The sequence below is a fragment of the Colius striatus genome, chromosome 5, assembly GCF_028858725.1.
Source record: "Colius striatus isolate bColStr4 chromosome 5, bColStr4.1.hap1, whole genome shotgun sequence".
Classification (NCBI taxonomy): domain Eukaryota; kingdom Metazoa; phylum Chordata; class Aves; order Coliiformes; family Coliidae; genus Colius; species Colius striatus.
Window position 1 is genome coordinate 6528364 of NC_084763.1, and position 13976 is coordinate 6542339.

General features: G+C 42.7%; 1 protein-coding gene across 1 annotated transcript in view; it reads left to right on the forward strand.

Moving 5' to 3' along the window:
• LARS2 (leucyl-tRNA synthetase 2, mitochondrial) overlaps nucleotides 1–13976 on the forward strand; it is an 89376-nt gene that overhangs the window by 51251 nt on the left and 24149 nt on the right. Inside the window, exons 13-15 of the mRNA XM_061996494.1 lie at nucleotides 2010–2108; nucleotides 4806–4943; nucleotides 13516–13619. Coding sequence (XP_061852478.1) covers nucleotides 2010–2108; nucleotides 4806–4943; nucleotides 13516–13619 — 341 coding nt within the window. The remainder of the gene's footprint in view (nucleotides 1–2009; nucleotides 2109–4805; nucleotides 4944–13515; nucleotides 13620–13976) is intronic.

Sequence of the window (13976 nt, forward strand, 5' to 3'; positions counted from 1 at the left end):
TGTGGTTTTCATTTCTAATTAGCAGCTTACACACAGCAGTTCTGTGAACATGTCTTTTGACCTTTGTTGATAACATGTATTTTATGTAACAACATACATTTGCTACCGTGTTTCTGCACAGAAAATGTCTTTCCAGATATGCCCGTTCAAATTATATATATTAGTGTGTTTTAGAGTGTGACTCTTGCAGGGAAACCTTACTAAACAAGATCCACAGGTTCAGTGAAATCCCCAGAAATGCTTTAAGTCTACAATTCCCAATTTCAACTGAAAAATGTTCCTGATGTGACTGAAAGCCACTGAACTCTTGGCTTCCTCCCGATGATGGTTTTGTTGTTTACCAGGCTATACATCAAAATCCTTATGGCTTCTAGTTTTTGTGGCTGCCCTACTTAGAAGTTAATCAAGAGTGTTTGTTTAGTCAGAAATAAAGGCCTATGGGAGTAGAACTTTTTTTAATTCTCACCTTTATTTGGCTTCTTCCAACCTCTATCATTCTGTGGTTCTTAATTCTCACCTATTTGACAGCTCTTTTCAGTACTGTTCATCCACATGTCTGCTAGGGTTTAAAATCCTTTAAGCTATTACTTGGTTTTCCTTGCTCCTAGAATTACATCATCTCTTTCTTTAGCCTTTCTTTCCAGTAATAGGGATATTTCGTAGTAGTATTTAATATCTAGAATTAATCAGGAAAGTAAGATGAAGAGATGCAAAAAAGCCTGTGAGTATTTGAGTGACAAGCATAAATGGGAGGAGAGGCCAAAGCATTTGTTTCAATAGATCACAATTACCTTGACCAGATCCCTGCTGATATGTACCATTTAATACAATGTTTATTCTGTATTAAAAAGCAGTTAGAATTAGAATTTCTTTACTACACTGTTCTCATTGAAAGAAAAGTTTGCTGATGGAGAAGGACCCAGGGCAGAGACAGAGTGAAGGAAAATGTTAAGTGATGATAGTCTTATAAACTTGTCTGAGCAAGCCAAGCTGAAGTATCAGGCAGACGGGCAGATACATGCTGCAGCAGTCATCAAGCCTGATCAGAGACTAAATATGCAGCTGAAAAATATTAAATAGCCAGTTGCCATTTATCATCTATTTATTACACACATATATGTGTGTGTGTGTGGGAGTGTATGTGTGTATATAACTGAAAGAGGGTAGATTTAGATTAGATGCAAAGAAGTTCTTTAGTGTGAGGATGGTGAGACACTGACACAGGCTGCCCAGAGAGGCTGTGGATGCCCCATCCCTGGCAGTATTCAAGGTCAGGCTGGATGGGGCTTTGAGCAATCTGGTCTGGTGGAAGGTGCCCCTGCACATGATGATCTTTAAAGTCCCTTTCAACCCAAATAGTTCTTTGATTCTATGGTATACATGCATTTAAATTAGCACAGAGTTATGAATTGCATACCTTTGTTTACATATAACCAGGGGTATTTATATACAATAATGCCACATGTTGCAAAGATTTCACCGCTCAGTGAAAGCTGAAATTAAACCAAGTTCATTTTTTCTAGAGGAAATAAGTGGAATCTGCAAAGACCTTTTTGTACAGACAGTCAGTGAGAGGCAAGCACCTCCTTCTGCTGAATGTTTATAAAATGATTTGTCTGCTGGTACCTAACAAGTGTGATACATATTGAGTGCCCATTAACGTAATGGCAAAGGATGCTTGTCTGTGCTTGAAGACTTGGTTTGTTTCTTTTAAAATGAAAATTCTAAGAAATGCCACTATTGAGAGGGCTGCCTGATGTGGTGCCATCTTCTATTCCTGGATGCCATAGTTGCCCAGGCTGCTTTTTGCTTTGTGTTGGGTTTGGGAAGGAGGGAGAGTCAGCCCTGTTACTGGTGTTGGATTGTTTCTCACCATGTCACGCTTCAAACTGTTCAAACCCATTGAGTTTTCAGCTGAAATGTCTTTGTGGCTACTCTGTACACAATTGTTTTTCTTTCCAAGCTTGTCACTTATCTAAAAATAGCTTTTCACCTTCTGTCTTGCTCAGGTGTAAGGCGGCAGCACGGCGAGAAGTCGATACCATGGATACCTTTGTTGATTCCGCGTGGTACTACCTGAGGTACACGGACCCTCACAACAGGGACAGGTGAGGCCTGCAGGCCCAGGGCCATGGGGACAAGCCTGCTTCATGGATCAGAAGGGAGGGAAGAGGCCAGACCTTCTGTGCTTCTAGCTGCCTTTGCAGAATGGAGTGTAAGCCCCTGTGCCGCTGTGATTTTGTGCCTGAGCGCAGCACAGGGTAGCCTGGGAACTGCTCTAAAAATGTGGCATTTGCTTGCTTCCATGCCAGGAGGTCTGCAAGAGCAAAACATGTAGACAACAACTGTGTAAGCACAGGAGCTACAGGGCAAGGGACAGGAGTTTGCATTATGGGGCAGGGGCCAGGCTGAGAAGCTAAAGGATAGTCCTTTGTGTAGGATACCACCAAGAAAGGGAGACTACCATGGGACTGATACTGTGGTAAGTTGGATGGAGTGTACTCTCCCTGGCAATACACAGAGTAGTTCAGTGCATGGGCAGACAGTGCTTTCCCACTGGTTAGAAGAGGAATAGTCTGTAACATCCAGCTGCTAGGAATACCACCTTCATTTCTCACCTTTTGAGTTCAGATAACTCTTGCTACTTCCTCATGCACAGACCTAAAGTGAAGTGGCACCACAGCAAGCTCCTGCTCTGCCAGCACTTTGACTCTGTGCATCATTTATGAAAGCAGATTTTGCATGTGCTGTGTGTTATTGGCTGCAGCATGGAGGGTGTGAGAAGACAGATATAGTTATTTAGGGGGTTTTCTGCCTCACAGTCTGCCTGTAGTAATGCTGCAGATACCGTTGGTTTTTCCAAAGATGAATTAGTGGAATAGCTCTACTATGTAGTCTAGGGAAGAGAGAGACTTGCATTTTAACATATTGATAGCACATGCAGGACTGTTTGGGGATTCAATGCTTTATCTATTGTCCAGAGCAATGCCTGGGTTCATGCTACATACTGAGTGATTTAGTGTAACCAGGACAGTGACGGTTTGCAACAGTTTTTTTGAAGAAGAAATAGTCAGAGTAACAGCTTAGTGTAAATCTGGTTTCTATTGAAGGAAAAACATTTCTATGGACTTCTGCACTAGATAACAACCTCCATGTGATTTATTTCTTTGGGATTTTTTGGTTAGCTGCATATATGTAAACACTTTCTTTCCATAAGCCATATTTCACAGGTTTGGAATTTGAGAGAATTATTCTGATGATTTTAGAACTCTGTGAACAAGTTAGTTTTGATTTGTTCCACTAAAGACCTGAATCCCACATCCAGAATTTGCTTCTGGGCTCAGCTGTGAGGAAGAAAAGGTTACTGTTACAAAAATTACAGATGCCACAATCAAAACAGCTGGCAAAGCAAATAAATGTGTTAGAATGGATCCATAAAGCATACATTAAAGAAATGGGAGCTTGCAGGCACAGGAGCCCATTACAGGAGAGATAACAATATGTGATGAAGCAGTAAGCAATGCCAGGAAGGTGATCAATGAGGGTGGTGATCAATGGCACAGGGTCGAGTTGGAGGCCTGTGGCCAGTGGAGTTCCACAGGGATCGGTTCTGGGGCCAGTCTTGTTCAACATCAACGACCTGGATGAGGGGACAGAGTGTACCCTCAGCAAGTTCCCTGATGGCACCAAACTGGGAGCAATGGCTGATTCCCCAGAGGCTGTGCTGCCATTCAGCGGGATCTCGACTGGCTGGAGAGTTGGGCAGAGAGGAACCTCATGAGGTTCAACAAGGACAAGTGCAGAGTCCTGTATCTGGGAAGGAACAACCCCATGCACCAGCACAGGCTGGGGGTTGAACTGCTGCAGAGCAGCTCTGCAGAGAGAGACCGGGGGGTGCTGGTTGATAATAAGCTAAATATGAGCCAGCAATGTGCCCTCGTGGCCAAGAAGGTCAATGGCAGCCTGGGATGTATCAAGAAGAGTGTGGGCAGCAGGTCAAGGGAGGTTCTGCTCCCCCTCTGCTCTGCCCTGGTGAGGCCTCATCTGGAGTCCTGTGTCCAGTTCTGGGCTCCTCAGCTCAAGAGGGACAGGGAAGTGCTGGAGAGAGTCCAGCAAAGGGCCACCAAGATGATCAGGGGACTGGAACATCTTTCATACGAGGAAAGGCTGCGGGAACTGGGGTTGTTTAGTCTGGAGAAGAGAAGATTGAGGGGGGATCTTATTAACATTTATAAATATCTAAAGGGTGGGTGTCAGGAGGTTGGGGCTGCACTTTTTTCTATAGTAGAGAGTAACAGGACAAGGGGTAACAGACAAAAGATGGAACACAAAATGTTCCACCTAAGCATAAGAAAAACCTGTTTCAGTGTGAGGGTGAGGGAGCCCTGGCACAGGCTGCCCAGAGGGGTTGTGGAGGCTCCTTCCTTTGGAGGTCTTCAAGACCAGCCTGGACATGTTCCTATGTGACCTGATCTAGGTGGGACCTGCTTCTGCAGGGGGGTTGGACTGGATGATCTCTAAAGGTCCCTTCCTACCCCTACCATTCTATGATTCTATGAAATCCTTGTTGCTTGCCTAAAATGTTGGAGAATCATGTTTTGGTTTACATGTGTCTCAGTAGAAATGAAATTTGTGGCCATAATTCAATAAGCACATAAGTTTTTTAAAACAAAAGGTTTATCACACATGTAGTGCTTTCAGTAAACAGTGCTGTTCAGTCCAGTATGTTGAGCTACTTCAGTACAGCTGATCTTTCTTTTCCATTGCTGTATTTTTTCTATCATTGTGTTTTGGTTTTTTTTCAGGCCCTTCAATAGTGAGTTAGCAGACTACTGGATGCCTGTGGATTTGTACATCGGAGGAAAGGAGCATGCAGTTATGCACTTATTCTATGCCAGGTTTTTCAGCCATTTTTGCCATGATCTAAAGATGACAAAACACAAGTAAGCCTTATGCATTTCTATAAAAACCTTTCACATTTCATTTCAGCAGCAGGATGTTGTTATGATGGTAGAACGTTCCACTGAATAAGCCTGATTTTCCTGCTTCTCTGTCTTGGCTAACTGCTTGGTGTCTCACAGACAGTTGCACTTTCTGTGTGCATACACATGTAGCATTTTTATTACATGAATAAAATGTAGATTTTCAGCCTGCAAAAGCTTGCATAATCTAGTAACTTCAGGCATTCTAAACAGTGCTATTATTTCCCAGAATCATACAGAATCACAGAATCTCAAGGACTGGAAGGGATCTTGAAAGCTCATCCAGTCCAACCCCCCTGCCAGAGCAGGACCAGCTAGAGTAGGGCACACAGGAACTCATCCAGCTGGGTTGGAATGTCTCCAGGGAAGGAGACTCCACAACCCATCTGGGCAGCCCCTTCCAGTGCTCCCTCATCTGAACACCGAAGAAGTTTTCCCTTGTGTTTCTTTGGAACCTCTTCTTTTCCAGCTTGTACCCATTGCCCCTTGTCCTATCATTGGCCATCACTGAGAACAGCCTGGCTCCATCCTCTTGACACCTGCCCTTTACATATTTGTAACCATTAATGAGGTCTCCCCTCAGTCTTCTTCAAGCTAAAGAGCCCCAGCTCCCTCAGCCTTTCATCAGAAGGGAGATGCTCCACTCCTTCATCATCTTTTTGGCCCTGTGCTGAACTCTCTCCAACAGCTCCCTGTCCTTCTGGGACTGAGGGGCCCAGAACTGGACACAATATTCCAGCTGCTTTCTCAGGAGGGCAAAGTAGAGGGGGAGGAGAAGCTCTCTTGACCTAATGCCCACAGCCCTGCTAATACACCCCAGGATGCCATTGGCCTTCTTGGCCATGAGGGCACATTGCTGGCTCATGCTCATCCTGCTGTCCATCGGCTCCTCCAGGTCCCTACGCTACTCTCTAAGAGTTCATTCCCCAACCTGTACTGGTACATGGGGTTGTTCTTTCCCAGATGCAAGACTTTGCACTTGCCCTTGTTGAGCTTCATTAGATTTCTCCCTGCCCAACTCTCCAGCCTGTCCAGGTCTCACTGAATGGCAGCACAGCCCTCTGGCGTGTCAGCCATTCTCTCCAGTTTAGTATCATCAGCAAACTCACTGACAGTGCCTCTGTTCCCTCAGCAAGGTCATTAATGACTATATTGAATAGTACTGACCCTTGAGGGACTCCACTAGATTTCAGATTAGGTAACTTTCTGCCAGTAGTGCCATTAATTTCAGTGGAACCATGCATATATGGAAAACAAAGCACTTCTGTAATTCACTGCAGTATTGGAGCTGAACAGTGCAAAACAGTTCTTGATGAGCAGAAGCAGTGTATTTATCTGCTGTCAATTTCTTTGTTATTTAATTACTTTTACATAACTACTTTTAATTACTTTTGTTGCTGATGCTGCTATAGCCTAATTAATTATCCTTTCTTTTAGTTAGAGGTAAAGTTTGAGGCAGGAGGGTGAGTCATCTGATGTTCTGTTCTTTGTCCTCTCAGGTTCCCAGCTTCACATCTCCATTCCCACTGACATTCTGCCCTTCTGTACCCTACAGTGCCATCCCATGAATGCCTCAGTGAGGAGGACACAGGTGTCAGAGCAGTGAAATACTGTCCTGTCCTCTATACTGTTGTCCAATCAACAGAGACCTTTAAATAGTTTGAGTCAAAATGAGTGATCCCATGAGAAGAACTGCTCAGTAATTTCTCAGCTGGCAAGTTGTTTGCATTCATTCTTTACTAGTATCCACTCCAAAAACTGAATGGAAAAGAGGAAGGCACATATACATTGCATTGAACTCTCTTAAATGCAGTAGTTTTGCTGCTGCAAAGCTAGAACCTAAGTAGCTCTGCTTCAGAAAAAGATGGACTAGTTAGTGGTGCCAGCATAATATTTCCCTGAGTTATTTCACAGTCATCACTTAATGGGAACAGACCATGCATTTTCATTGCTTATTATTGCCTGCAAAATAGCTTGCAGTGATGCTGCCTTTGAAATTTTGGCTGTGGATGATTTATGTGCCTGTGTTGTACTCAATTGTCTCTAGCTTGCAAAGGAAGGGTATTTCTTCTCTTAGGGAGTGGACCTGTCAAAGTAGATCCTTTCTCTCAGAGGCACAGTTTCTTTAAGCAGAGGATTTCAGATCTTTCCCTTACAAGCAATTTCAAGTTTATCAGTTCTACAAAAAAATTTACAGTCCTAATCTATCACCATGTAGTGGAGCTGTAACACACAGTAGCAAATTGTCCTTTTGCTAGTCAAACTCTTCCATCTCTCAGAATGACATTAACTGTGATGGCTGAAGAATTGTCACTATAAAGGGAGAGCACAAGGAAGGAAGGGTTGTGTGGTTCACTGGTGTGCAAGAAAATAAAGCAGCATGAGAAGAGGAGAGTGAAAGCAAGGATAGAGTGTCACTGGAGTCATGCAGAAGCATTCCCTGGGTAGGCAGGGTGGAGTTAGGAAAGGGCATAGCTTATCTAGAATTGAAAGCAATGAAGAATGTGAAGGCAGTAAGAAGGTCTTCTGCAGATACATTGAAAATGTTGGCCTGGTGCAAAATCAGACAGAGGAGTAGTAGCAAATGACAGTCTTTGCCTTGGCTTGTGCTTAGCAGGAGAGTTTGAAGTTGAGAGGTACAACCTGCTGCTATGCATATCTTTTACCATACCTTTGGCAAAGCTCTTAATAAGTTCCTTGAGGTCTGACTGGGGAGAAACAGCTGAATGGGTGGACTACAGCATGGATGGAAAAACTGTCTAGACCATCAGGCTCTTTGCTTATCACTCAGAAAGGCACATCTGGACTGTGGTGTCCAGTTTTGAGGCATCCCAAGTGTAAGGGCATTGTCAAACTGAAAGGGATCTAGTGGAGGGGCACTAAGATAGTTGGGACTGGAACATATGGTGTATAAGGAGAGACTAAGGGAGTTGTGTGCGTTCACCATGGAGAAGGCTAAGGAGGGAATGTAATTGCAGTCTGCTGCTACCTAAAGAGGTTTATAGAGAAGATAGAACCGGGTTCTTCTCAGATGTACAGAGAAAGGGAAGGAGTAACAGTCACAGGTTGCAGCAAGGTCCAATTGGACAGAAGGAAAATAGTTTTGAGATGAAGATGACTGGACTGGAACAGTTTGACCAGAGAGATTGTGGGATCTGGATCGGGCCCTGAGCAAGCTGAATTTAGATCTGCTGTGAGAAATTAGTTGAACCAAGTGACTTCCAAAGATCTCTTCCAACTTACACTATTTTAAGACTCCATGATTGTGTAGCTTTATTAATTTGGACTGTGTTTTGTTCACACTCCACTGTGACACAGCAGTAGCACCGAAGCTGTGTAGTATAGACTGCTCTAAATAGAGTAAATGGCAGAAGAAAACTCTTTAACTTCCATGAAAAACAAACGCTTAAGAAGCACCAACTATCTCTAAGTGCCAATAGCAGAGAAAATCAAAATTGCTTTCTGTAGCAGCAGTTGGAGTTCCTTTGATGCCACACACAATTTGAAGAACTGTTGCACATGTGAAGATACATTCCAGCATTGCCCCTAGGAGCTGTTGTTTGTGCTGCTTAGACGTGTGCTCAGACCACAAGATGACTGTAGCCAATTCATCACCGTGTGTAAAATTGTTTGCTTTAGCTGTGCACACGTTAAAGCACTTGATACTTTTAAGCCATGAAGTCAAATTAGGATTTTGTTTTGATATGGAAATTGCAAGTTCATAAATATTGCCACGTGTTTAAAATGGTTTAGTGTTGTTCAGGAGCTGCTTCTGCTCAGTCGTGTGTTAGGACTGCTCCAGGGCTGTGCTGAGAGATCTGAAAAGCCTGACTGGAAACAAGCTTCTTGTTAGGAAGCTGAAAGTCACCGTGCTCTGAGGGAAAACATTTTAAAATGTTAAAAAACAGTGCCCTCTTGTGCATTTTCAGTGTTTCTCTGGTAGCTCAGGTCTTGTTCTCTGATTCAATTAGGAAAATTCCGCTGTATCTCAGTCGATGAGGGTTGCCACCTTTCAAGAGTTATCTAGTATCATGACAAACCACAGAATCATAGAATGGTAGAGGTTGGAAGGGACCCTTAGAGATCATCTAGATTCCTCTATTATTATGTAGCAGTCTTTCATTTTGGTAAGTTTTCTTCATGGGAATTTTAATTGCTTGGTTCCCATCTGACTTTCAAATCCACTGGAATATTTTCTGGTAGCCAATTAGTACAGAATTAAAGACCATTAGTGTAATAATGAGGCTGGAAACAAAGTTAAGAAACCACTTGTAATCACTTCTTAAAGGAATCTAGAGAAATGTTATAGACATCCTATGTAAAAGAAGCATTTACAGACATCACACATGCCTTCATAGAAAATGTAGCGTTTGTAGGTGTCTGAATTTGTGATGGTGTTAATGGAGTTTAAATATCTCCTGAAGATGGGACATGAATCTTTCCTTTTATTTTCTTTTTAGTGCATTGAACTGGAGATGGTGGGAAATGTGGCTCATTTCCTCAGCAATGACAAAGCAGAATAAATGGCACCCTCTAGGTATCGGTACATGTGATAACAGATTAAGCCCAAATTGATGTAATTTTGTTTCAGCAATCTGGTCTGTGAAGTGCATTGGTTCTAGAATTAATTCACAAGCCAGTCAGCTCTGGCAGCTGTGACCAGCACTGGGAGAAGGGCCAGGTAGACAGCTGGGGCCAGGAACCTCCTCATCTGTTCCAGCTTAATCCAGCATGGCAAGTGTGTGCTGACACACTTGGTTACACCTGCTCAACTGTCTTATTGCAAGTACAAGTTACACAGAAGTTGGCTGTTCTCTAGACTTTGGTAATGGGTTCTGTCTGATGGGTAATTGAAAACAGGATCTAGCACATTCCCCCTGAAGGATTATAAAGCAATAAAATAGTTTATTGTTGCCATTAAATCAACAGATTTGACTGTGATAGAGAGCAAATCTGCTGAGTAAGAAGGCATTGTTTTCACACTGGCTGTATTGCAGAATAAAAGATGTGTGTGTGACAGAAATGGCTTATTCTGGGAAGGAAGGATGTTAGAACTTCTCTAGGTTCCTTGGGGACTTTATCACTAGTGTTGATTTTAAGTAAAATCACTCAGCTGTTGACTGTGTAAAACGTTGAACATTGCAGTGGGTCTGTGTGGCCAATTTCATGTTGTTTTATGGGTTTTTTTGGCCTGAAATGATCAGCTTCCACATCCTCCAGTCACCTGACTTACCACAGGACTGCCAGGTTGTTAGAGCTAGATCTGACAGACATCACACATGCACCTGGACTCAGCTGACAGTGACTGATCAAGATCTTACCTTCACACTAGGGCACAGAATCGGGTTCTCTCAGCCTTTCTCAAGGTGTGGGATGCAAATACATGCAATGAGCTCCCATGACAGGGCTGTCCCTTCTTCTGAGTCGACTAGTTATCATTGCTTCAGGCTCCACAGAGTCCTTTCAGCCAGGTCATTTGTAACTAGATTGAAAGTCCTGCTACTCACCTTACATGGAGCAGAGCCAGGAGCACGAGGACATGACCCTGAGCAGAAGTTCCTGATCTCAGTCAGGCTTGCCCCTCTATCCACTGTGTGTTCCTATATAAAGAGATTGGCCTATCGTAGAGCTGAACCTGTACATGCATGGAAAAAGGTGGATTACACACTTCATGGCTAGCACAGCTGATCCTTGCTGTCAGTCAGACTTCACAGATGGAGCCCCATCTCATGTAGAATATGATCCAAAGCTTCACACAACTAAGGCCACAGTGCCTGTACTCCAGCATGGGCACTATCAGACTTCATGGGTGAGCAAAAGTGTACCTTGTTGCAGCATCCTTACAGTCTGAAGTGTTCATTCAAAGAAACTCAAGCCAGCTCTTGGTTTGCTGTACTGGAATTTCTGTCTGGACATAGCTTAATGTCAGTTGTTTGCAGTGGAATGGCTCAGGAGGTATTTCTGATGCCAGGCCATGACTGAGTGCTGCACTATTTAGATCAGAATTGCATCACACCTGATGAGTCTTGGCAGTCCCCTTCCACAGCCAAGAAACACATCGCTTTCTGGAAAGGGGAGGAAGGTTTTAGGTGTGCGGTTTTCATCTAAATTAACGTGTAACTCGGCATGTGGCCACGAGATGGAGCCACCAGAACACTGGCAAAACCACTGCACTCGGGCGAACCTCAGGGCTCCATTTGTTTCTACCCCCCGTGTTTTATTAGACAGGCTTTGGCTTTCTCATTTGGGGCACGTCTCCATTCTCCTGCCGCCTCCTACAAGGAACACATGGGTTTGGAGTTTTCTTCCCCATACTTGGGAATGTATTTTCTGTTACATTTTTGTAGCCTCTGTCAGCATAAACAAAACATAGGAAATGCTCATTCCTGTGTTTGATAACTTGGCAAATGATCTGAACTAACTCGTCCTTACAAATAACTGTTCCTTGAAAAGTCACTTCCAGTACAGAGCCCTATCAGATTTAGATGTTCTACCTCCTTAGCTTTATTTTAGATAGCAGCAAGTGTAACTATCTTCACAACTGTTAGAGATCTTAAACAGCCTGAAGTACTGAATGATGGTGGTAAAAACTCCTCTTATTTTCCCTTGGTGTTCTGTTCTTAGTTTGAAGGAGAAATTTATCCTGAACGGTTATCTCCTGAAGCAATTTGCCACCATTTGATGCTTGCAAAGATTTTGTTCCTGGTTTTCATCTTCTAATTCACTTGGATAATTTGAGATAATTGTCTGAGGTTTTAAGTATTTGTTGTCTCCTATTTTCAAAAGACTTTTTCTTGTTTGTACTGTCTACATTTTGTTTCAATTCTCATGTCCTTAGTTCCCTTTAATTTGTTTCTAAACAGCAGGATTTCTCAGGCAACCTGTGACATATTGTCTAGAAAATATTTATAGAGATGCTTGAATTGCTACTCATGCTTAACATTGTTGATGGCAGGCACTCTCACTGCTTGGTGTCCAAATGATGCACCAGTACTTGCACAGTGAGGGAAAGTACTTACACAAGGAAGGAAACTCATGTTCGGATGTGAATATGTTAAAGTATGAAGCCTGTCACCTCCTCTCTCCTAGGTGAAGGCTTTTCTTACAAACATCTCCTTAATTCAGAGTCTGTCAAAGGAGTTTAAAGGCTAGTACTTGGGAGAGATCTGCTTTAACAAGAGTTAAATATGCAGAATTGTTACATGATTTAATAACACTTTAGCTATATGATTAAATAAATTACTGTGTCATTCCACTTATATTTCCTGAGAACATAAAATACTAAATGAACTCCCTAAAAGTGAGTGCTGTTTTGGATTATGACTATTTTGTACCTGTGAAGTAAAATGCAGAAGCCTGGGTTTACTGTTTCTTCTTTTTACTTTTTCTGCTTTAGTTCTAGCTTTTCAAACTATATAAACAGGAGTGTTGCATCCTTTTTGCAGAGGTTGTTTTGGTAGACACGTGGGGCTCCGTTTGGTCAAAGTGTGGAGGACTCAGGTTGCTTAATGTTGAGCACACACTTAGGAGATGCAGGCCAGTAGTAACCAGCACTGATCAGTTGGAGGATCTCATGAGAAGGTGCCACGTGCTGTGTGTGCCTTCTGGGTCTGACTCCATACCTCCTCCCTGGTCCCTGCTCTTCGTGGGGCTGCTCTTAGAACTGTCTTACTTTCCTGGCCTATTTTTTTCCAGTGAAAAAAGAGACAGACATCTGACTCAATGAGTTAGAAATGCAAGATCATTAAAGAAGGTGGCCACAATAATGTATCTGCCAACCAGAGCAAGGTTCACTTAGTTTATTTCTTGCTGAGTGCACTGCTCCCCTTAGCTTTGGTGCTTTCAAGGCTCCTTTTAGCTCTATCATACACACATTACATGAGAGTTTACTCCTCCTAATGTAAATTTTGCTAGGAAAGTTTCAACATTCATGATGCAAAAGAAGTTAGTCCACTGACATATGAACTTTCAAGCATTGCCATTTTTCTAGTGCTCTTTTTTTTCCTTACAGCTTCATGACTAGTTGTGCACAGGGACAAGGCATGCAAGTGCTTATGTTAGAGAAACTGTCTTCTCTGTTTATATAAAGAAATGTGCAATGAGCTTTTGATCAAAATACTGTCCTCCTCAGGGAGAAGCTGGAACTAAATATTTATAAGATGGGGAGGCCAGGTACTTGAACACTTTTACACATGGAGATTTAGCTTGAAGTTAGTGAAGTTGCACTGTTGGCCAAGAAACTTTTGGGTATTATCCATATGCTAATTTGAAAAGTGACGTTGGAGTAATTCAGTGCTAAATCAGGATGCAATCATGTGTGCAGAATCCAAATAAATACTTGTACCTGCCATGAATAAATGCACAAAGCACTCTTTCTAAAGTGACAAGCATTTACATATAGTCAACTTGAAATTCTTGTTTCATTAAATAATTGTGCCTGGTCGGCTCAACACCCGAGACTTATCGTAAAGTGTTTTGAAAGCTTTTGATAGCTCTTTTCAACAGACAAGTTTCTTTTTCCTTCCATCCTTAGGGAGCCTTTCCACAAGCTCTTGGTACAAGGGCTTATCAAGAATCAGACATTCAGACTAACAACAACAGGCCAGTGTCTGAAGAGAGAGGAGGTTGATCTCACTGGTAAGAGAGACTCCATGGGAAAATCGGCATAGGTGCACCCAGAAAGTCAGGGACTGCTTCAGTGTAAAAGTCTCAGTGCTGGGAAAATACTTGTAATATTTAAACTGGAGAGCAACTTCTATGACTGTTGGATTCATAGGCACTGCTGAGTGCACGGAGACCCTACTAATCCAGCAGCTTTTGATTGCATCCAAACACCGAAACAGTGCTGTGGTATTATTTAACTCCAATAGAGCCCAAAAGATCAGAAGTCAGTTTTGTTAAGACAGTGCTCAGAAGCTTGGTGAATGGAGCTAGTAGTCCCAGCAAACAGGAAACATCGTGGCAAAGGTGACACAGATGTTGGTATGTTCACTA